Source organism: Etheostoma cragini, chromosome 2, assembly GCF_013103735.1.
Source record: "Etheostoma cragini isolate CJK2018 chromosome 2, CSU_Ecrag_1.0, whole genome shotgun sequence".
NCBI classification, from domain to species: Eukaryota; Metazoa; Chordata; class Actinopteri; order Perciformes; family Percidae; genus Etheostoma; species Etheostoma cragini.
In genome coordinates, this window is record NC_048408.1 from 937,346 (window position 1) to 960,018 (window position 22,673).

Here is a 22,673-nt window from a genome sequence, read left to right on the forward strand (position 1 = left end):
AGGAGGTCCACCGTTTGGGTAGGCTGCTCCCGCCTCCGGGCGATGCTCTCTCTTCTGCCAATATCACTCCGCCTGATCCTCACGTTCACACCCCCCCAGGTAATTCGGCTCCGTCACCCCCCTTAGAGACACCTGTATCCACACCTGACAAATTTTCCGGGGTTATGGGTACGTGCGAGGGGTTCCTAGTACAGTGTTCCCTTGTGTTTGATGGACAGCCATTAACTTTCCGCTCCGACGAGGCTAGGGTGTGTTACGTGGCCGGCTTACTCTGCGACCGCGCTCTCTCCTGGTACACCGCCGTGAGACAGGGCAGGCCCGATCTCCTCTCCTCATTTCCTGCTTTCGGGGAGGAGAGTATTTGATCGTGATTGTAGTGTCGCGGAGTATTCCATTGACTTCCGCATCCTGGCCGCCGACTTGGGGTGGAACAACCAGGCCATCCGCAGCGCGTTCCTGGCAGGCCTCAGTGACCGACTTAAGGACCTGTTGGCCACCAGGGACGAGCCGGGGGACCTTGACAGTCTGGTCAGTGCAGCCATTGATCTGGACAACCGTATCCGGGAGAGGGAGAGAGAGAGCGCAACACGGGCGGCTCCACCTCTGCCCGGTCCAGTCTGCCTCCGCCCAGGGTCTCTGTTCCCACGCCGTCCCAGCTCCGTCCCGTTGCTCCTCCGCCCTTGCCCGTTGTCCCGCCTGCTGCCGAGCCTATGCAGCTAGGCAAGGCCCGCCTGTCCCCAGAGGAACGCGAGCGGCGCCGCCGAGCCGGTCTTTGCTTGTATTGCGGCGTTTCCGGTCACTTCCTCTCTGCCTGTCCCATTCGGCCAAAAGAGCCGGCTCGCCAGTAGCAGTGGGAGCTCTGGCGGGCCGAACCTCACCCACAAAACGCGTTTTGCTCGAGGTCTCCCTGTCCTGGGGGGACGTTACCGTCCCTTTGGGGGCGCTCGTCGACTCAGGTGCCGACGAGAGCTTGCTCGACATCGACCTCGCTCGACATAGACCTCGCTCGGCAGTTAGGCATACCTCATTGGTATGCATCCCTTTTGACACCCCCCTCCGCGCCTCTAGTCTTAATGGTCAACACCTTGCCACCATCACACACCGCACTCCTACGCTCTCGCTCCTCACCTCGGGTAACCATTTTGAGTCACTGTCCCTCCACCTTATCTCCTCCCCTCTGACTCCCATCGTTCTCGGTCTCCCCTGGCTCGCCGCGCACGACCCCAACGTGGACTGGGCGCGGGGAAAAATATGAAATTGGAGCACTGCATGTCATTCTTCCTGTTTGTTGTCGGCACCCGCCCCCGGTAGTCAGTCAGCAGCTAGCAAGCCCCCTGCTCCTCCTGACCTGTCCTTGGTTCCTGCTGAGTACCACGACCTGGCCTTGGTGTTCAGCAGGGACCAGGCCATGTTCTTACCCCCCCACCGTCCCTATGACTGCTCCATAGCCCTCCTCCCGGATGCCCCCCTGCCTTCGGGCCGCTTGTTCAAATTATCTGGTCCGGAGAGAGAAGCTATGGAGCAGTACATTAAGGAGTCGCTCTCCGCGGGCATTATCTGACCGTCATCATCGCCGCTTGGAGCTGCCTTCTTCTTTGTGGCCAAAAAAGAAGGCACCCTCCGTCCTTGCATAGACTACCGGGGGCTCAACGCCATCACCATACGTAATAAGTACCCATTACCCCTGATGGATTCTGTACACGAATCCCTCTCCCGGTCCACCATATTCACTAAATTAGACCTTAGGAACGCCAATCATTTGGTCCGGATCCGGGAGGGGGGATGAGTGGAAAACCGTGTTTAATACCCCCCTAGGCCATTACGAATACCTGGTCATGCCTTTTGGGCTCACTAACGCCACCGCTGTCTTCCAAGCTCTGGTCAATGATGTGCTACGCGACTTTCTGCACCGGTTTGTGTTTGTTTACCTTGACGATATTCAGATTTTTTATCGCGACCCAGTCCGACACACAGAACACGTCTGGTTGGTGCTGCAGCGGCTTCTGGAGAACAGACTGTACGTCAAGGCAGAGAAATGTGAGTTCAGTGTCCCTTCTGTCCAATTCTTGGGTTTTATGATCGAGAGTGGTAGGCTGAGGTCTGCTCCGTCCTCTCCCCGTCCCCGGTCGGCCCTGGTCCCACATCGCCCTGGACTTCGTCACCGGACTGCCTGCTTCACAAGGTAACACCGTTATCATGACTGTGGTGGACCGTTTCTCCAAATCTGTTCATTTTGTTCCCCTGCCCAGGCTACCCTCAGCACTGGAATCAACCAACCTGATGGTCCACCACGTGTTCCGGCTCCACGCCATCCCCCTGGACATCGTCTCCGACCGGGGACCCCAGTTCACAGCGCAAGTATGGAAGGCCTTTTGTCGGGCACTGGGAGCCACCGCCAGCCTGTCATCCGGCTACCATCCCCATACCAACGGGCAGACCTAGCGGGCCAACCAGGACTTGGGAGTGGCTCTCCAACGTGTGGCGTACCGTGTCCCCTCCTCGTGGAGTCAACACCTTCCCTGGATTGAGTACGCACACAACTCACTGCCCAGCGCTGCCACAGGGATGTCCCCCTTCATGTGTGCCCTGGGATATCAGCCCTTGCTTTTCCGGGCTCTGGAAGAGGAAATTGTCGTTCCTTCGGTGCAGGTCCATCTTCGTCGGTGCCGACGAGTCTGGACAGAGGCCAGGGCCGTCCTCCAACGGACGGCAACACGCAACAAGCGCCTGGCCGATTGCCACCGACGACCTGCCCCTGCTTCCAGGCCCGGACAAAAGGTATGGTTGTCCTCCCAAGACCTCCCTCTGCAAACCTCTTCCAGGAAACTCACGCCTCGGTTCGTGGGACCCTACGAGGTGGAATCCGTCCCAAACCCCACAACGGTGAAACTCAAGTTGCCTCCCCACCTGAATATCCATCCCGTGTTTCATGTGTCCCGGCAGCTCCTCCTCCACCTCCGCGGCTCATCGACGGCCATCCGGCCTACACGGTACGCTGCCTGCTGGACGTGCGACGTAGGGGCCGGGGCTACCGCTACCTAGTGGACTGGGCCGGCTACGGTCCGGAGGAACGGTCCTGGGTCCCGACCAGCCAGATCCTGGACAAATCACTCTTGCAGGACTTCTACAGGGCCCACCCGGACAAGCCTGGTGGTCCGCCTGGGGGCGTCCGTTGAGGAGGGGGTACTGTCATGGTCGGGGTCCAGCTGGCCGTGAGTATTTTTTTTTTTTTTTTCTTTCCCTGCATTTTTCTTCTGTCTTGTTTTGTTTCTCCCTCTTCCTCCCCCTCGCCTGTCCAAAGCCAGCTGATTACCAACACCTGCCGTCAGTCTGCCAGCAGCAATCATCTCCTCCACACCTGCCTGTCATCACCTGCTCCCGCCAAGCACACCTGCCTGCCATCTTCATCAGCCTCAGTATTTCACCCCGGCCCTGCTCTCACTCTTCACCTGATCGTTGCTTCAGCTACAGTGGTGAGACTACGTCTGCTTAATCCTCCTGAGTTTTCCCAGTGGTTTTCCTTGTGCTAGTTCTATGTGCTCACCTCCCCTGTGCTTGTCTTTCAGTTATCCTTCCCTCCGGTCAGCTGGCTTCGGACCCCGGACCCTCTCCCTCGGCGCCCCCTCTTCATCCCGGCTTTTGTACCAGCCTCTACGCCAGCCTTCACTCCTCTCATCCGTGTCTCCTCGTGCCTGCATTCTCCCTCGCCTCTTCAGCCTTGGCTCCTCGGCCCCCTGACGCCTCCTCGGTCCCGGTTACCCCTCCGGTCCTCCGCTCCGGTGTCCACGTCCGCCGCCGCCTCCACTCTCTCTCTCTCTCTCTCTCTCTCTCTCTCTCTCTCCCCCCCCCCCCCCCCCCCCCCCCCCCCCCCCCCCCCCCCCCCCCCCCCCCCCGGTTCTGCAATAAACGTGTTCTGTGTGAGCTGTGCTTCTGAGTCCGCCTTTCTGTCCCGTAACAAAATCCTCTCTTAGAGAAAAGGAAACCGCAGCTATGCAACTATTGTGGTCAAAAAACGGTTTATGATGATGCATTATACAAGTGTCTACATCACACAGTCTGCTTTTCATGAAAGGAGGCGGGGTTTATACATAGGGGGCGGGGTCAAACCAGCAATAATAAAAAACTTTCTGAAGACTGCATTATGCCTCACACAAGAGTCTAAGACAAACGGTCCATGAGCTATGAAAGGGGCGTGGCTAAAGTTCAGGGGGGTATGGGGGCAGCATGAGACCACCATTTTGTTGCTCAACATCCATTGTAGACCACACATTGTACATTTCATGTAAATCTGATTATTTTTGTTACATATAGGACTTCCTGTTGCCAGTAGGTGGAGCTATGCCTCAGGCATGTCAAGCATGAGAAATTTAGGGCAGACTAAATGTACACTCAAGATACAACTTCCTGTTTCATGCACCATGTCCAAGTCCAAGACTATTAATATAAGGCTTTCCTGAACACTTGAGGTGGATCTGGTCCAGCTGCTAGGAAGATTTTTTTTTATCAAAACGAGCCGTCCTCCAACCTGGAGAAATAAGACTGGTCTCTAGTAAAAAATAAATAAATAATGGCACAGTAAATTTAATATGTCGGACTTAATGTTGGGTTTAGATCTTCAACAGGGGGTCCTCAGAGTCACTGCAGGGGGTTCTCCGAATTATTAATATTTGAGTTTTTTCAAAAACGCAAATGTCTTAACATGAATCAAACCTATAGGTAAGTTAGTCAATGAGCTAGCCACCCACAGACATAGACTCAGTATTCTATGCACTATAAAGCTTTAGGCCACCCTACACTTTATTGTAGGCCCAGTTTCATTTTTCAAAATATACGTAGTTCAGGGTCCCCGCTCCGTCTGTTTCAGTTAAGAGGTCCTTGGTTCAGGGGATAGCTCCAAAAGGCTTTTTGTGTGAGTCTAGAGGTATTGTGATGACAAACCTTTAGAGCCTCGCCCCTCACTCCAAAAGAACAGTTTCTTCAAAAAGGCCCAGGACCCCCTCAGACAGAATCTATCAGTCTCTCAAACCCCACACCCTCAGTCACCACATTACATTAATGCACAATACATTGATTTTTGCACATCCTGAACAAACCAAACAGCCTTTTTAAAGTACTTTCTACAGTTATGTTGCACATATGTCTTTATACTTTTTATTGCAATGTATCTACACTGCATGTTCCATTGTTTAATCCCTTTTTAATGTTTATTGTTTACTGTATGTTATTGGGAAAATGACAGTGACAGTGTCTTCCACAAACCATTCAACACGTTAACATTTTCTGGTTCACCCTGAAAAGATAACTCTTGTTTTGATTTGATACTATAGAAATTGAATTGATATGTACTGACTTCTGTAGCGCTAACACACTATTGACATCTTGCCTCCGGTATGAGCTAGCCAGTTAGCTATAACACTGTGTACACATTACACAACTAATGTGTTCTAGTCCAGCAGCCGCGCAATAAATCCTACCTTCATGAAGGTTTTGATAATACTTTTTTGTTTAGAGCAATGTCGATTGAACTTTTGGTCGTTTTGGAGGCGGAAGTTTGTGCGGCTGTTTAGTTTTGTTGTGGGTGTTTCTAGGATTTTGTATACCCCCTAATTGATCTAAATAGATGGATTAAAAATTAGAAACTCATTTTAGTATGAAGTAAGATTCAATAAATTCAACACCTAAGCTACAACTTACAAATATACCATAAATGTGATCATGATAAACTGGCAACTGACTTACCTTACTTACATTGAATTCACTTGTGGTATGATTTACACATCACATTAACCACAAGGATTTAGCCTTTCTGGTTTCTGACTGGAAGGCATTTGTTTGTTAACGTAACTCCTCTCACATATTCAGATAGCATTTTAGTGACACGTAGCAGATTCACGACAGAAAGTTAAACTGGCTTTTGGAAATATACCTTCATTTTTTTGGCCTCAGCACGGCTCTTGTAGCAGAACTCTACCAGCGCTACCATCATGGCCAGACCCAGACCTCCAACCAATATGTAGAAGACTCCTGCTACGTTACTGAGAGACAAGGCGCTGGTCTTCTCCTAGGTGCACACACACACAAAGGCAAAACAGAGGGCAGCCACCCAGAGGAAACTGTTAGTGGGGTTTGTATGTTAACAGCTTACTTTACTGACTGAACAATTGCATGTCTTCCTTATCAGGCAGCATTAAACTGAACTACCCTGTCATGTGCACACAGTAAACCTTTGATAAATACAGCTTTAGATTAGGACAACACAGAGTCACAGACAACTAGACTAAACCTGCCACTTAGACCATTCTTGCCCTTTATCAGTTTGTGTATACGTCCTATGTGTACCCTTGTATGTACCGTATTTATGCATGTCTGACTTCATTTTCGTGATGTGTATACATGACTCGGCACTTACTTTGGTGAGTACAACTTAAAATAAATGATAGAAACCATGGAAACTTCAGATTGATTCTTTCTAACTGCCAGCGGCAGTGCTTAACACTGGATGTTACCCATCTGGTGCTTGCACAGGTCAAGAATTTAATCTCAACAGAGTCATATGTGATCTGGGATGATGTAGGACTGCCCTGCCTATAGAAGCCACAGTCATCATCAAATATGTCCTTTGTATCTTCTTGCAGCTAATCAGTAAATGCAGTTAAAACTAAAAGCATACCACTAGCTTTGCTAGTAGCCTTGTAATGCAAGACTCCAGATCAGAGCTAAGCTCTGAAGCTCGGCTAAAAAAGTAAGTATCCTTCCTTTGTGAGCTTTTAAGTAAGTACATTTTTTTAAATGAGCCTGTTTTTTACCCATAGTAGTAGACTACTTGCTTCTTGCACACTGCTGCCATGCAAAGGGTTGGACAGGGCTCCAACAAACTCAGGCTAGTGCATTCTTTTGGCAGGTCCCGCCACAAGCTATTCTCTCTGTGCCGGCCTCGAGCTATACATCGAGGAGCCATTTAAATCCTGCCAGACCCCAGAACCCTTTCACACCACACCAAGGACAGCAGTTTCTTGGCATCACTACAGAATTTTAGCAGTTAAGAGACTGGACCCGATGCCAGCGGTGGAGCCATCTATTGTATCCCCCGTTGTGTCACCCACCAAGAAACAAAGTGTTACCATACGGTAATGTGCGTGGGTCGTGTTAAAAACTCCCTGTCCAACCTGAAATTAGCCCTGTCCCAGTCCCTGGGATCCTCCAGCGTGGTGCCTTCTGTCTAGATTCTCAGTGATGCATCTCTGCAGGCGTTCACCTTCTTGACCAGGGAGCTTGATAGGATGATGTCAACACTTAGGTGAGGGAATAGCCCCCTTAGGGGCCCAAAAGGCCAAGGAGACCGGCCTAGAGTGATTTGGGATGTGTCTCCCAGTTGCACCTTAGCTGCTGGGAAAGCTGCACTGCAGATCCTTGGATAGTGGCAACATTTTCTTAGGGGTACAATCTCCAATTCAGACCCTGGCCCCTAGTTGTTTGTCACTCAGGCAGGAAATATCCAATCTTCTGGAGAAGGGTGCCATAAAAGGTCACAGCAATTTGGGTTCCTATTTTGTACTCCGCAAAAAGGGGTACATGCTAAGAATAGCAGATTCAATCCGTGACACGGCAAAGTGGGTTCACATCCATTGATTTGAAGGACACGTTATATCGTTCTGATAGTGCCACTATTTTTAAATCACTCATTAGGGGGCACTACCTGTTCCAAACATGTGCAATTTTGTCTATAAATCAATGGCAGTTTGTCCAAACATTTTGTTTTATTATGCTGTTTAAAGATGTCCCCAGAATGTTTGGAAAAATGACCAATGGGTTAATAACTTGAATCTTGGCGAGAAGTAAACATAGGGACATCTTCGATGATGATGATGTGGGCTTACACAGGCCGGGTTTCCCTACGTCATCATAGCTGGCAGTCTTTGCAGGTTACCCATGGTTACCTTGGTTAGCATGTGTGCATGATAAAAAGCACATATCAGTGCTCTCATCATAGACTCTAAAAATAGTGGACGTAGCACGGGTGACGTCCCCCAGTTGGTTAGTTGACTGCCATTTTGAAACCTCGCGGCTGTGTTGTTTCAGATTGAAAGGGCAGTGAGCTAAGCTAAATGCTAAGGAGGGGAAGTTGCAGATTTTTAAGCTTTCTGAGTGTGAGTCATCCAGCAGAGTTTTACCGGCAGTTAAAGGCAGACCTCCGGTTACTGGAGCCATTTTTCTGCATTTACAGCAGTACAGAAAGTCTGCAGACTTTCCCTAAAGTTACCAGGTAAATATAGCACAGTTAAAGTTAGCGACTTAAAGCGGCTTAAGCATTGGCTTCAATTTTTAGACCTGAAGGCTTCGTCCATTATTTTTTTTAGAGCCTATGGCTTTAATGCTCAAGGAAGCTGGCTAAGCATAGATTTGGCTGGCTTATCATGCAATACTGTGCTTAGGAGCCAGTCACATAGATTGCAGCCTACAGTATGTTAACAGTAAAATATGGCCATTAAAATACATCATCATACATGCTGGGTTAGCTTCCAGCGCACACTTAACACAAGTTAACACAACCAGCATCTTAACATGGCAGCCTATTGTTTGCAATACAGCTGCTGAGGCCGAGTCACAGTGTCTATGGTTTTATACTTCCGTTCTCACACTACTTGCTTATCAGAGGCTTTCCCTTACGCCATTTGAATGACTGCTGATACAAATTAATCAGTGGGGGGCTAGCGGGGGCTCAAAAGAGGCCCGAGATCCTCCCAGCAACATTTCAAGTTTTTAATGTGTCTTGAAAAACTGACAACTACTACCTCTATAAATAGCTTACATCAGATTACAACTGTGAAGAAAAACTCAAAGGGCTTTAAGGTACCAAGAAGCACTTTGCTGCCAGAAGATCTGCCTGTTGGAACCTTAAACCATGGGGGACTGAATACAGGCCACCTTCCTGCCATCACCAAATGCTGTCTATGCATGATATGTTGCTAACACAGGGGGATCCATTAACTTTCTATAATAGATAAAATATAAATATATATGCGCTTAAAGATCGTCTTGAGAGTTTGGGGTCCTAGGAGTCATGGTAAATGTAAGTAGAATATATCAACAGATCTACACCAATCTAAACCTAATATGCACATTACAGATGCTTCATCTCGAAAACATGAACATGTCGCCTCACAAACGTGTCGTTGTGATTTGTATGACACCACAAAGAGACCAGGGCCCTCTGAAGAGTCTGGGTGCAACCTTTGGCAGAGCAGAGACCCCATGCTTAAACCCTTTTCTGTGATCATTGTTAAATCTCCATTTCCATATTTTGCTTTGCAGGCATTTCCTTGAAAACTTAATGTGTATAAGTTCAGACAGACAGAGAGACAGACTTTAACATAAGTGTTAAAACAGACAAAACAAACACTACAGTGAGCTTAACTGCAAATGCACTGTGCCTTTGTCTTAAAAAGGTTCACTTTGTCTTCCGGGAATTATCCTGTACTTAACCTTTTTTTCAGACTTACACATATAGACAAAGGGAACACCTGTAATCTTTAAGTGCAGCTATGCTTTCCTTTGCTGATACACATAGAACCAGTTTACTGGGCATGTTGAATGTGTGAACATACAGTGTGTTTGATCCACAGACATATACAACTGACCTTATTGGTGGAGTCCTTGAAGCCACACTCTCCTTTATCGTACCACCACTTGTTTTTCATCTTGTCTAGGGTCCCTTGCTCATTCAGTTTCAATACGGCAAGGTTTACTGGCACTCTTTAATGGGAATAACATAAATAACATCATTATCAATGTTATCTTATGTTATTAGTAGGGCAGCTATTCTCACTCTCTCGTCTAGCAACCAATACAGGGCCCACTAATGTTATTTGCAGCAATGTCATTTGCATGATTCAACCTTAAAGCTTGGCTTTACAATAATTTGCCACATTATTTAACATTTAAAGACCATGCTTAGAGCAAATATTTAATGTATGTTCTGTTTAAGACCTTTTATCACTGTGATCAATCAGACAAAGTGTGTATGGGCAGGGCCCCTCTGTTTGGCACCAGAGAAAGAGAATGAGAGACGCTGCAGTGAAAAGCCTTTCTGCTTTTTTCAGCAGTAGTATTGCTCCAGGCCAGAGCCATAGATAAACAGAGTTTGTCCAGGTTGCACAAACTTTTTATCAACAGCCCTTCTCCTGCACGGTTGCTGCCATCTGGTTTGAGGTCGCCTGACCCTGACCTTGCCCCTGAAGCCTGCCCTAACCCTGACCTCAACCAAACAGGGTGCAACACATCGATGGAAGAAGCAGCACAGACTACACCGCTACCTGCTGGGGCTGTCTGTCAGCAACTGCCAAATCTAGCATCTTAATTGTATGTCACATTTATGAGTATTTGTTAGTTCATGTATTAGTGTGAACACAGCAACAGAACATTGGTACCTTCACATGTGGCGTCATAGCAGTGCTGCTTCTTTTACACCTGATAACCCAGTGTTACCTTCACGTTAGTGTGTGTATATGTGTGTGTGTGTGTGTGTGTGTATTAACCTTGCTCTCCCCTCCTCCGCTGCCGCATTCTCCCTTGTCATACCACCACTTGTTTTTCAGTTTGTCCAGCAGCCCCTGCTCGTTCAACTTTAACACCGCCAGGTTCACAGCATTTCTACATGAACACAGTGGCTGTTAGCAGTTCAGTTGTTGTCATTGTCAGTCCTCCTGCTGGTATGCATGTTAGCAGCATGAACAGTATATCCTTAGCATTAACAGAATATACACAGCTGGGATGCTTCTCTTTATTAAGCAGCAAACTCATAAGTATTATATAGAACTAGCATGTCTTAGACACTAGGCACAACCTGTGGAATAACCATGGAAATAGAATGAATGTTGAGTAATATGTCTAAGTCAGAATAACTTGACAGAACCATAAAGATATGGTTGGGTTGTTGTTTAATTAAAAATCTCTTGTCAAATTATTTCTTTGCTTTTAGCACAGAACTCTATGAAAAACATCCATGAATCTGCTTCACATTATAAGCTAGCATTGATCGCTGTTTATGCTGGTTGAAATGTCAGAAGTTGCCAACTGCAGATTATATCTTACAATGTAAATGTTGCAAATGACTTGACAAAGGACAAAACTAAATGTGGCTGTTGTCTGGTTAACATGCTCTCTGCAAGTCATTTTTGTGTTAGACTCTTAGAAACCTAATTGCTTCCGACAATAACCTTAGTTATTAGTGCTGCATTCAACTCTATTGATCATAAAGAGAACTAAGAAAAGAGATTACTCTGTGTCGGCTTTCTGTAAAATCCAGAATGGAATTTAAAATCTTTCTCATGACCAAAAAAGCTCCTAATGTTAAGACACTATCATATGTTGAAGAGCTCATAGTACCCTACTTCCCCACTAGAGCACTTGTGGTTGCTACAGTGTCTAGAAGTAGAATGGGAGCCAGAGAATTTAGATATCAGGCACCTCTCCTGTGGAACCAGCTCCCAGTCTGGGTTCTGGAGGCAGACTCTGTCTTTACATTTAATAAAAGGGCATTTAGTTTTAATGGGTACTTTTAAATCTGTCTAACAGTTACTTCAAATTAAGGTAGATGATTGCATGATTAGACCAAAAGTAACCGAAGCTGTCATTTCAGCAGAGCAAAAGGACAAATCCATGTATACTTTGGTGACGCAGATGGATTATGGGTAAAGAAATTGTTTAGCATAAGAGCAAAGTTAAGCTATTGAATAGTTATTCTTGGTTACTCTGTCCAGGATTAATTTACATACAGATATAAGAAATGTACAGTGATGAAAATAAGTATTTGAACACCTGTCCATCTGCTACAATTCTGACCCTCAAAGACCTGTTAGACTGCCTTCAAAATGTCCACCTCCACTCCATTTATTATCATAAATTAGATGCAACTGTTTAAGGTTGTTAGCTGCATAAAGATACCTGTCCACCCCATACGATCAGTAATATCCAACTACTAACATGGCCAAGACCAAAGAGCTGTCCAAAGACACTTGAAACAGAATTGTAATCCTCCACAAGGCTAGAAAGGGCTACGGGGAAATTGCCAAGCAGCTTGGTGAAAAAAGGTCCACTGTTGGAGCAATCATTAGAAAATGGAAGAAGCTAAACATGACTGTCAATCTCCCTCGGTGTGGGGCCCCATGCAAGATCTCACCTCGTGGGGTCTCACTGATCTTAAGAAAGGTGAGGAATCAGCCCAGAACTACATGGGAGGAGCTGGTCAATGACCTGAAAAGAGCAGGGACCACCGTTTCCAAGGTTACTGTTGGTTATACACCAAGACGTCATGGTTTGAAATCATGCATGGCACGGAAGGTTCCCCTGCTTAAACCAGCACATGTCAAGGCTCGTCTTAAGTTTGCCAATGACCATTTGGATGATCCAGAGGAGTCATGGGAGAAAGTCATGTGGTCAGATGAGACCAAAATAGAACTTTTTGGTCATAATTCCACTAACCGTGTTTAGAGGAAGAAGAATGATGAGTGCCATCCCAAGAACACCATCCCAACGGTGAAGCTTAGGGGTGGTAGCAATATGCTTTGGGGGGTGTTTTTCTGCACATGGGACAGGGCGACTGCACTGTTTTAAGGAGAGGATGACCGGGGCCATGTATTGCAAGATTTTGGGGAACAACCTCCTTCTCTCAGTTAGAGCATTGAAGATGGGTCGAGGCTGGATCTTCCAACATGACAATGACCTGAAGCACACAGCCAGGATAACCAAGGAGTGGCTCTGTAAGAAGCATATCAACGTTCTGGCGTGGTCTAGCCAGTCTCCAGACCTAAACCCAATAGAGAATCTTTGGAGGGAGCTCAAACTCCGTGTTTCTCAGCGACAGCCCAGAAACCTGACTGATATAGAGAAGATCTGTGTGGAGGAGTGGGCCAAAATCCCTTCTGCAGTTTGTGCAAACCTGGTGAAAAACTACAGGAAGCGTTTGACCTCTGGAATTGCAAACAAAGGCTACTGTACCAAATATTAATATTGATTTTCTCAGGTGTTCAAATACTTATTTGCAGACCCCTCCATAATTTCTAAGTGGGAGAACTTGCAAAATAGTAGGGTGTTCAAATACTTATTTTCCTCACTGTATTTAGAATGGTTGGCAAAGCTGCTAACATTACAACCCGCTATTCAACAGTATGAAATATTTTTTGATTTTAGTAGTTGGTGTTTGGGCATCCTACTGCCAGTCCAACGGTATGTACATAACTAGTGATGATCAATCATTGGTTGTGTGGTTGAGCATCCAGGCTTTTATAACTTAGCTAGCCTCACTCCAGGTTCAATACCTGGGAACAAGTAAGAATGCCACAAGCTCGTAGACTAAAGTGTTCTTTTTCTAACTTCATTTAGTGTTTTTACTATGGAAATTTCCTTTAATACTTCCTGTGAAAGACCAGTGCCATCTTCCTGACACGTTTCCACATTTTGTTTAAACAGGAAATTCAGAATATTTTATACGTATGCTATCTCGTATGCTCACACTCACGTGAGCAAGCAGACTGGGATTCTGATATAGTGATTCGGGCTCTTGGATCCAAATAAGTGGGACAGAGTAGGTTAGAATCTTGTGCAATGTGCAAAACAATTGTGTCAGGCTATCAGAGGGGGCAATAGCGTCTTATACGGTGTAGTAACATTGGGGCTTCTTGAAATGTCAAAATCTTGGGCAGAGCAATGAATGGCATTTGTTCTCTGAGGCAGTGTTTTTAGCACTGAAACAGACAACTCCACTGTAGTAGCTTGCATCAACGCCCAGAGTGGCACTCACTCCTACACAAGAAGCCCAGAAAATAATGTAATAATTATCTGGAGCAGCATGTGTATTTTGAAGAGGCGCAGAGATCTACTGTCCAGACGGAGCCCCCTGTATGGGAAGTAGACTTTCAACCCTCACGCTGTGGAGACACGTCATTGCATTATATGAAAACACTCAGAGGAAATTACAGTGTGTCGGATTGTCACGTGGGCAAAACACTCCCTTCTTTTGTCACCCGTTTAAGCCCATAGAAGATGTAGGGATGAGGTTTCTCTCCATTAAGATTCCATGCTTCTTAGCTTCTACCGCAGCTAAGTGTATGAGTGGCTTGCATGCTTTGTCCATAAGCCCATCTTTCTTATAGTTTACACTGAGGCCTGCAGCCCAAGCCAGATTTTGTCCCCTATATGACAGATTTTACAACAGCAGACCTTAAGGCTTTGAGAGAGCAGTCCAGGAGTGGTCTACATATTCCATAGTATAACACCCAACTAAGTTAGAAAAAGAACTTTGGGCTAGCTTTAAACTTAATGTTATCATTCCACATAGCATGAACATGGCATCATTTCTAAAAAAGGCTTCAATTACTTTAGGCTTCAAATTCAAATCCATTCAAGCTTCTTTTTGGGTCTCATTAACCTACACCAGAGCAAATCTAAGACTGGTCAGGCCAGTGGTTTTCTTGTATCTTTTAAAGTGCCTACATGTACTGATAAACTCCTGAACAGGAGAATAGACAACCCAGCAGGAAGAGCTTTTTACACTATAGTAGAAATGTAATGGCAAGATGAAAAGGCGGTGATATTGGTGCTAATGGGGTTGTGGTATTTTGTATTGTTGATTCAAGCTTGTCAATAGCAAACCCCAAGTATGGTGGTGATTAATGGAGACTAATATCTGAAAGGCATCTAAAACATTCTCTCTGTCATGTAGTGTACCGATGTGACAAATAACTTGTTATGGGCTCAGTTCACTCAGATTTGATCAGTTGCAAATACTCAAAAATCATTTGGACTTTCAAAATTTGAATGTGTTTTTCACATGCCAAAGGGTTGTGAGTGTATTTTTTTCTGAACTGAACCCACCATTAGTATACCATTAAATATCTACTTTGAATGTAAAAGTGGGAACAAGGGGAAAAAAAGACATTCAATGAAAATAAGATCATGCTAGGAGCAGAGACATGGAATTCAATGAATAATTCAACCAGTATTAAGCTCTAAATCAAAAGATTTCCTACTTAAAGGTTGTAGAAATAAAAACCAAAATGTCTCTGGTTCTACCATGCTATAGTTCAACAGCAGCAGTCGCACGGTAAATCTATTAGTTAGACTTAAAGCTCCATTAAGCGATATATATATTGAAGATGAGTCAAGTAATATGAAAGGGTAGCTTGGGCTGCTGACCTCAGAGTCAGCCCCCAACTCTCTAACTCTTTCTACTTTGGTTCACAAGTCCATCTGGTTGACGCCCAGTGGTTCTCGCTGAGACCCCACCCCCCACAATGACCGCACCCAACTGAACTCTCTTCACTTCAAGTGATCTGATTGGATTAAAAACTGCTGAAATGCCAACTTCAAAAAATAGCTGGTAAAGTGAGTGAACATTTGGAAAGCAGAAGCAATCCTGACATTTGTCTCTGGAGTTAAAACTCCACACTTTAAATTAGAATGAAACCTCTTACTCTCCCCTCTCCGTCAAGCCTCTCCCATCAGACGAGCACGGGCATGCACTGGCTCATCTGATGCATCCCATCATTAGAGGCACTAAAAAACACTAATCATTAATTTCATTCCAATGCAATACTATAAGATTGATGTCATGTTTTCTTTGATTTTGCTGCTGCAACACTGTAAATTCCCATTTTATCGGGATCAAAATCTATCTATCTATCTATCTATCTATCTATCTATCTATCTATCTATCTATCCATCTATCTATCTACATGCGTCCTAATTCTGCAATCCGAACAAGGAGCTTCTGAAAGGCTGTGTGAGAAAACACAAATAGAGGAAACAAGCCAATATTCGTGCTAGGCTAACGGTTAACCCCACAAACCTGCAAATGTCCGCTCCACTTGAATCACAATATGCTGTAAACTTATTATAGACTTGTTGCCTAACAATGCCAAACATGAAGTGAATTGTTAACCTAATCCAGCATTGCATCATGTTAGCTAGCTGAAACAAATCCTGTTAATTGTCATCCAGCTAACTTCTACGTCTTCTGAAAAAAAGCTGCACTTTTATAGGTTTGGGCTCAATAACTTATTGCTGCGACAACCGTTTCAGTTTCAGAAATCGCTTAATGAAGCTTTAACTGCAAATTCAACAAGTTCATGTCCTGTCACTGCAATCGTCATTGGAAACATTCTGCAGAAGAAAGTTCACTTTCAGAGCCGACTGATGAAGACAGCAACACAAAAAGACAGAGACAGAGGAGAGAGTAGGCAGGACACACAGAACCATACAACCATCTGTAGTGGGCTGAAAATACATTAAAGTGAGAAACCAACTCTGTGAGTAGCATGCAGCGCAACACACACACAGCAAACGCACACACACCTGTTTCTTTTTCATATGTGGCTCTTAATATAAAGAAGACACGTTTTGGGACTATGTAGGTGCAACCAAAACAAAGAGGGAATCATTTTTCTGAGTTGAATATTTTTGTCTGGCCTCAAAACAAGAAACTGACACTAATAAACTTGCTACTTTTAAAACTGAGGACAGGAGTAACAATATCTCTGGGTGTCAAACTGGACTAAACCGAAAGTTCTCAGGGATTTGGATGAATGACTGACTACTGACTACAGAATATATTTCCTATAATATAGAAACATAACATGTCCAATAGTTCTTTTGGAAGGAGACAGCACATTTCTAATAATGTACACACACACACATACACGCACGCACACACATGTTTAGGCCATAAACTTTTCGACAACAAAAATCCCTTTATCCATGTCTTAAAGAGCGATCTCATCATCATTTTTAAATATTCTCAGAAAAGAATAATCAGATTTAATGGAAATGGATACAGCAGTGGATAGCTGAGAATATTCCACATTATTAATATTAACTATTTACGTTACTAACCTTACACTCCATACAACACACGCTTAGAATGTTTGGGATGAAGTATTTCTTTAAGACCTGACATTTTTAAACTGCCATCCCCAAGTTGTCACGGCAACCACCACCAGCCGTTGGTCAGAGGTGGTAACCATGGTAGAAATACAAACCACTGAGATGATGTCATCAGGGTAGGTGGATTATTATAACAACGAGTAAGCCGCCATGCCCCATTCATCACACTCGCATACTGCAACAGCTAGCTTGCACTGCTGCTCGGGACCAGGCTACACTGCTCCCCATGGGGCTTTGGTTTCCTGAGCATGGGGCACGTGAACAAAGCCACAGCTCACACACTGGCTGACACCACCTGACTGCTATAGCAGGCGTTCAGCAAGTGTATTCTGATTGTTATGTTAAGGCTTTGGAGCGCTGAGTGAGGGAGATTCTAAATCCACTCTCAACTGTACAGGGACTATCAGAAGGTGTGGAGTAATAGGCTGTGAATGGGGAGAGGGACAATCACTAGGCAGCAGGTTAGTAGTGTGAATGGTACATGGCAGTGCAGGTTGGCTAGCATTGTTATACTGATCCACCCACCTTAATGGAGATCCTTTAGGTGTGGCGATGCCGTAGCCTTTGGAGTCCAGGTTTCCTCCCACTTTCATCGTGTCGCAAGGTTTCCTCTGCTCGATGTACTCGTTCATCGTGGATTCCAGCAGGTAGGCATACTTCCCTTTGGACTTCCTGACGCGTAGGACGCCCTCCGACGTTTTCTTGACGAAGACGGAGGGCTCTGCGGATTTCATGTACTGCCACATCTTGTCAAACAAGGCGATTTTAGAACGCTAAAAACAGAGACACAGGCACAGATGACATACTACAACTTGGTTTGTATAACCTGGGTCCCTTTAAGTACTCTTTAATCCTATTAAGCACAGGGCATTTCAGGGTATATTGTAGAGTTTCCTTGGAAACAAATCTGTTACTTTGTGACCTAATAAACATGTATCTCCTTATAAAACCCAAACCTGTCACTCCCCTGGACACTTCGCCCCTCCCCTGGTAGGTCCTTACCCTGAAGAACTCCTTGGTGGATCCAGAGTCCAGGGTCCCATACGCTATCTCTGTCTGTTTGGCGAGGTCTTCAGCACTCTCGATGGGAGAAACCATCCTCTCCACCGTCAGGAAGGCAGCCAGGTTGGCCGTGTATGATGAGATGATGATCAAAGTGAAGAACCACCACACCCCCCCAACTATACGGCCTGACAGAGACCTGCACACACACACACACACACACACACACACCAGAGTATGCTGACCTTACACTGTTATAACTCAAGCACTCAGAAATTCATGCTCAAGTTTAGGGGACAGTGAATTCAAAGATCAGAAGTAGCAAAGATCCTTTATACTAAAGATAGCTCTTTTCATGCAGCGCCAATGGTAGAAACCGTCCTCACTTCCTGTCTCCTAACGGGTATTGGCCTCATTTGAAGGTGTAGTCAACATTGTGTGGATAGATGAAAAGTTATATTTGTATAATTTATTATTATTTCCTTTTGCTAACATAAGATACTTACACAAACACGCTAAAAGACAGATCTGGCGAGAGTTTGGTCCTGAGACAAAAACAGGTCTCAAACAAAAGAAAATGCAATTTTTTTCTGAATGTTCTGGAGATATGTGGCTTGTAAAGTATAGTATTATATTTACAATATTTAATTTGTTGTTATAACGTCCACCACTAGACCAAACATGTATGAATTAGAGTTGATAAATTACTAGAAAAGCCTTGATCCATAACTACAACCTCAGAAACTCAGTCAACAGCCACTGGGAAGCATCACATTTAACACTATACATCAGAAATGAATTCATTTACACTAAAGCAATGGGAAGAGTCATGGTTTAACTGCATACCAACCTTGGTGAGATGTCACAACCCTGCCGCATGAACGCCCCCAAAGAGAACCAGAGGGAGTTAAAGATCCCAAACTCATTGGTGGATTCGGTTGTCAGCGGCAACGCTCCGTCCTCTGGTTCCTCTAGAGTCCACTCATAGGGGCTGAATCTGGATACCTGCAAGATAAGATTAGGATGTATTTCTTTGATTTTCCCTGTTGCACTGTCCCAACATGAACACCCCCCCCCCCCCCCCCCCCCCCCCCCCCCCCCCCCCCCCCCCCCCCCCCCCCTTACTTTGGCAGATGGGGGTTGATTTTCATACAGGGGAATGCACACAAGCAATATTTTGCATTAAAAGAAGCGAAAAAATGTAATATAGTGGATGCATGAACGGTCACAAGTTGTGGAATCACTGGCAGTTACGCATGGTTTCTGAAACAAGCCGTTATATCAGTCTGCCTATGAAAGATTTTAGTGACTTTCTGTTGTGAAATTGACACTTTAAAGGGCAAGGTGGAGGCTGGGGGTGTGGCCTTGACCAACTGTCACTTTGCTTGTTTGAGAGCCATGATGTCTCTCTCTCATGGGGGGGGGGCAAAGCAGAGAAATGGGAGTTAACCTTACCCCTTATGACCTCATAAGGGGAAAGATTCCAGATCCGCAGTACAAGGACAGTGGCACATGTGTGCTGATTTGTAACACGAGTGTGCAAGTTTGTAGTGTGAGAGATGCTCTGCCTGCCGTGCAGTCAGGCGTTAGTGGCAAATAGTTTGACATTATACAGATAAACACAATCACCTTAAAAGGTTGGATATGTTTTAGTTAAACACTAAAGCTTTAAAGCTTTAACTACACTCAGTAAGCACTTTGCAGGCAGAAAATTCATTCTGATAGGAATTAAACACCTCAGTTGTGTACACATACACAGACTGACTTACCAAAAAGAGAACAACACTGACTCCTATGTAGGCAAAGACTATGCACATCCAGATTTCGTAGGCCAGTGGGTCCAGAAAGGAGAAAACTCCTGGTTTGGATTTCTGCGGCTTCTTGATCATGATGGAGATTCCCAAAGACATGAAGGGTTTGGAGAAATCTATCACCTCTTCACGGACGAGAGTGATGGTCAGCGGGGCGACTGCTATATCTGCTTTCTGTTGGGGAGACAAAGACACAAGGAGAGTGTTCGCCAGTGGGTTCTGTACATGGACTTGAGTTGGAAAGATGAGAAAGGACCATGCAAGACAATGTTACTAAGGCACTTGTTTTCTATGGTGTGACACTTCTCCTCCTGTCTGGAACCAATGTCATCTGTGCATCCCTGATTCCTCCCCTCGCCTCCCCCTTGTGTCTTAGCTCCGCCCACGTGAGATTCAGACGAAGGAGTCGAAACAACATTTAACAAAGCCAGACATCTATTACATTATTCAGCTGGCCTAGCCACCCAGTTTCCAGACCAACAAGGGGCTGGGTCCCCAACGTCCAAAATGGTCCTAATTTCGTTAATGATGTCAGCTGGAGTGGAATCTGTCTTGTAATGACATCAGCCAATGGAGGAACTTCCCTCACTGCTACTTTCAACATCAGAGAAACTGAATTTTCATTAAGCATATTATATTATATTATTGTTTGTGCCTCTAAAGCTTACCCCATACACCAGCTCTCCAACCATGCCATTCCAGATCTTGGTTTCTGCGTCTCTTGCTCCGTATTTGCCATCTCCCACAATCTTTAGCTGGTAGCGTATCCCACAGTGCTTTGCAATTTCTGCGGCCAGGTCAACACAGTAACCTAGCAACAGTCAGAGAAAACAAACACAAAACACACAAAGAGACAAAGATCAGCAGTGTTGGAAAAGCATCTCCAAATACACACTACAATGGGAATATTTCCAATAATCAGCAACTGTCCATCCAAATCTTCCTGGGCATGATGGTGACATATGTGGTGACTTATATGATGACATGCAACAACTTCCAAAAAGTATATTACCAACATATTATGTATATTGTGTGAAAATTTTAAAAAGCTGTATAATCATGCTTCATTAGAAGGTGGCATTACCATTGTGTGTTATTTATAGAGAGCCCTGTATGGGCCTGGGGAAATGGGACAAACCCATTTCTGTAGCTTTAATCCTCTGGGGTCGAGAGCTCTGCCGCCGTGTGATATGCAATCTTTTTTATTACATGAACACGATAAAACATAAAAATGTTCACATTACTCTAACTCTTTCTCTTAGTTTGCCACCAAGCTCGAAATGTAGCACCCCGGGAGGCTGGGAAACTGTAAATTATAAGGTTTCTGTCAATATTTCTCTCATGCTTTTATGAAACAAATAATACACATGTATTCTAATCATGCTTGGTTAAAGAACCAAACACACACACAGACACTCAATCAATACAGGATATAAACATACCTTCATAACGGTCATTGTCTTGAAATAGCTCAGAATTCTTCTTCATCATCACGTAGGGGGCTTCCTGCACACACACACACACACACGCACACGCACACACACACACACACACGCACACACACACACACACACACAGTGTTATCAGGTCTTCCAATAGATGTAAAAATTCAAAAACCTTCTTATCTAGGTTATTGTCAATGTGTGAATTTATTTATTTTTTTAAGATTATTTAGGGCCGCCGGCTGGACTTAAACCCGGCTTCTGCGACAGCGATGGCAAAAGTACTCACTTCCCAAACTCAAGAACTCCAGAAGTACAGATACATAAATACTCTGGTAAAAGTAAAAGCACTGATTTAACTTATTTACTCAACTATATGTACTGAGAAACTTCAGTGGACATAGAGAGAGGTTCTTGATATGCCATTGGCCTCATTTTAAATGGATGTCTGCCAATAGGCCTAAAACATCCCATAATATGATTAATGTGACAGAGACTGGGACTCCAGGTTTATAAGATTCTGGCTGAGTAATAAGATGTGAAGTCAGTTGTGGTTCTGTGAGAATTCAAACATGAGTCCTCTAAGTTATGTCTGAGAAGTTTGAGACATTAACGTTATTTTAGCCCAAAATGAAGTCGATTTGAGACAAGACCAAGTAACGGTAACGTTAACTTAAGTGGTCTGGAAAACAAAAGTATCGTTAACGTTACTACATCACAGTGGTAAAATGTAAAATTGTAAGGAGGAAAAACAAAAAGTCGGCATAAAAATAGAGTTGCAAAGGTTCAGGATGTGGAGACGAGCACTTTGGAAAAGGGTTTACCTCTGCAGGCTGCAGGGCTGTTGTGCAGTTGTACTCCCCGGAGCATCGCTCTACCATTATTCAGATCTGTATATACAATCTGATATAAATGCATATATGGTGCGTAATGTTACCACCCCTGTGTGATGTTACAATTTTTGCTTAATTCCTCACCTGCGTTTAGCAGAACACTGCCTATGCAAACTAGATTGGTCGGTTTCATCCCATTTATTAGGATCCCCATTAGTTGTAGCTGAAGCAGCAGCTAAAAATTGAGGGATATTCATTTGTTTATTACCAGTATAGTTGTGACAATGACTGTCTTGTTTTCCATTCCCATAGTGTCGTTGGGGTAAAGGTCGGACTTTGTCACCACCATTTTATCCACCTCATTCCAATAGCCAATCTAAAACACACACACACACATACACAGATAGTTACATATCTCGTAGCTACAAGCTATAGTAGTATTTAATGATAGCAAATGCATTCTTTTGTTACCTTAACAGGTCCATTGTTCTTCAACTCCATGACTGTCACTGAGTAGTTGATTCTCTTCCCGTACTGGTCAAACTGAATGTTCCCTGTTAAGCCGTCTACACGCACCTACACACACACACACACACACACACACACACACACACACACACACACACACACACACACACACACACACA

The 22,673-nt window shown here is 44.8% G+C and overlaps 1 protein-coding gene and 1 long non-coding RNA gene across 2 annotated transcripts in view; one reads left to right on the forward strand and one right to left on the reverse strand.

Moving 5' to 3' along the window:
* Positions 1-22,673, reverse strand: part of LOC117957810 (glutamate receptor 2-like) — a 49,674-nt gene that overhangs the window by 7,402 nt on the left and 19,599 nt on the right. The window contains exons 8-17 of the mRNA XM_034893857.1: positions 22,498-22,602; positions 22,295-22,402; positions 21,194-21,257; positions 20,420-20,562; positions 19,710-19,925; positions 18,791-18,945; positions 17,941-18,139; positions 17,464-17,711; positions 10,536-10,650; positions 5,927-6,061 (exon numbers count right to left, since the gene is read on the reverse strand). Coding sequence (XP_034749748.1) covers positions 5,927-6,061; positions 10,536-10,650; positions 17,464-17,711; positions 17,941-18,139; positions 18,791-18,945; positions 19,710-19,925; positions 20,420-20,562; positions 21,194-21,257; positions 22,295-22,402; positions 22,498-22,602 — 1,488 coding nt within the window. The remainder of the gene's footprint in view (positions 1-5,926; positions 6,062-10,535; positions 10,651-17,463; positions 17,712-17,940; positions 18,140-18,790; positions 18,946-19,709; positions 19,926-20,419; positions 20,563-21,193; positions 21,258-22,294; positions 22,403-22,497; positions 22,603-22,673) is intronic.
* The window catches only part of LOC117957828, a 4,179-nt gene continuing 1,477 nt past the window's right edge, over positions 19,972-22,673 (forward strand). The window contains exons 1-2 of the long non-coding RNA XR_004659604.1: positions 19,972-19,986; positions 21,351-21,352. This is a non-coding gene — a long non-coding RNA (uncharacterized LOC117957828). The remainder of the gene's footprint in view (positions 19,987-21,350; positions 21,353-22,673) is intronic.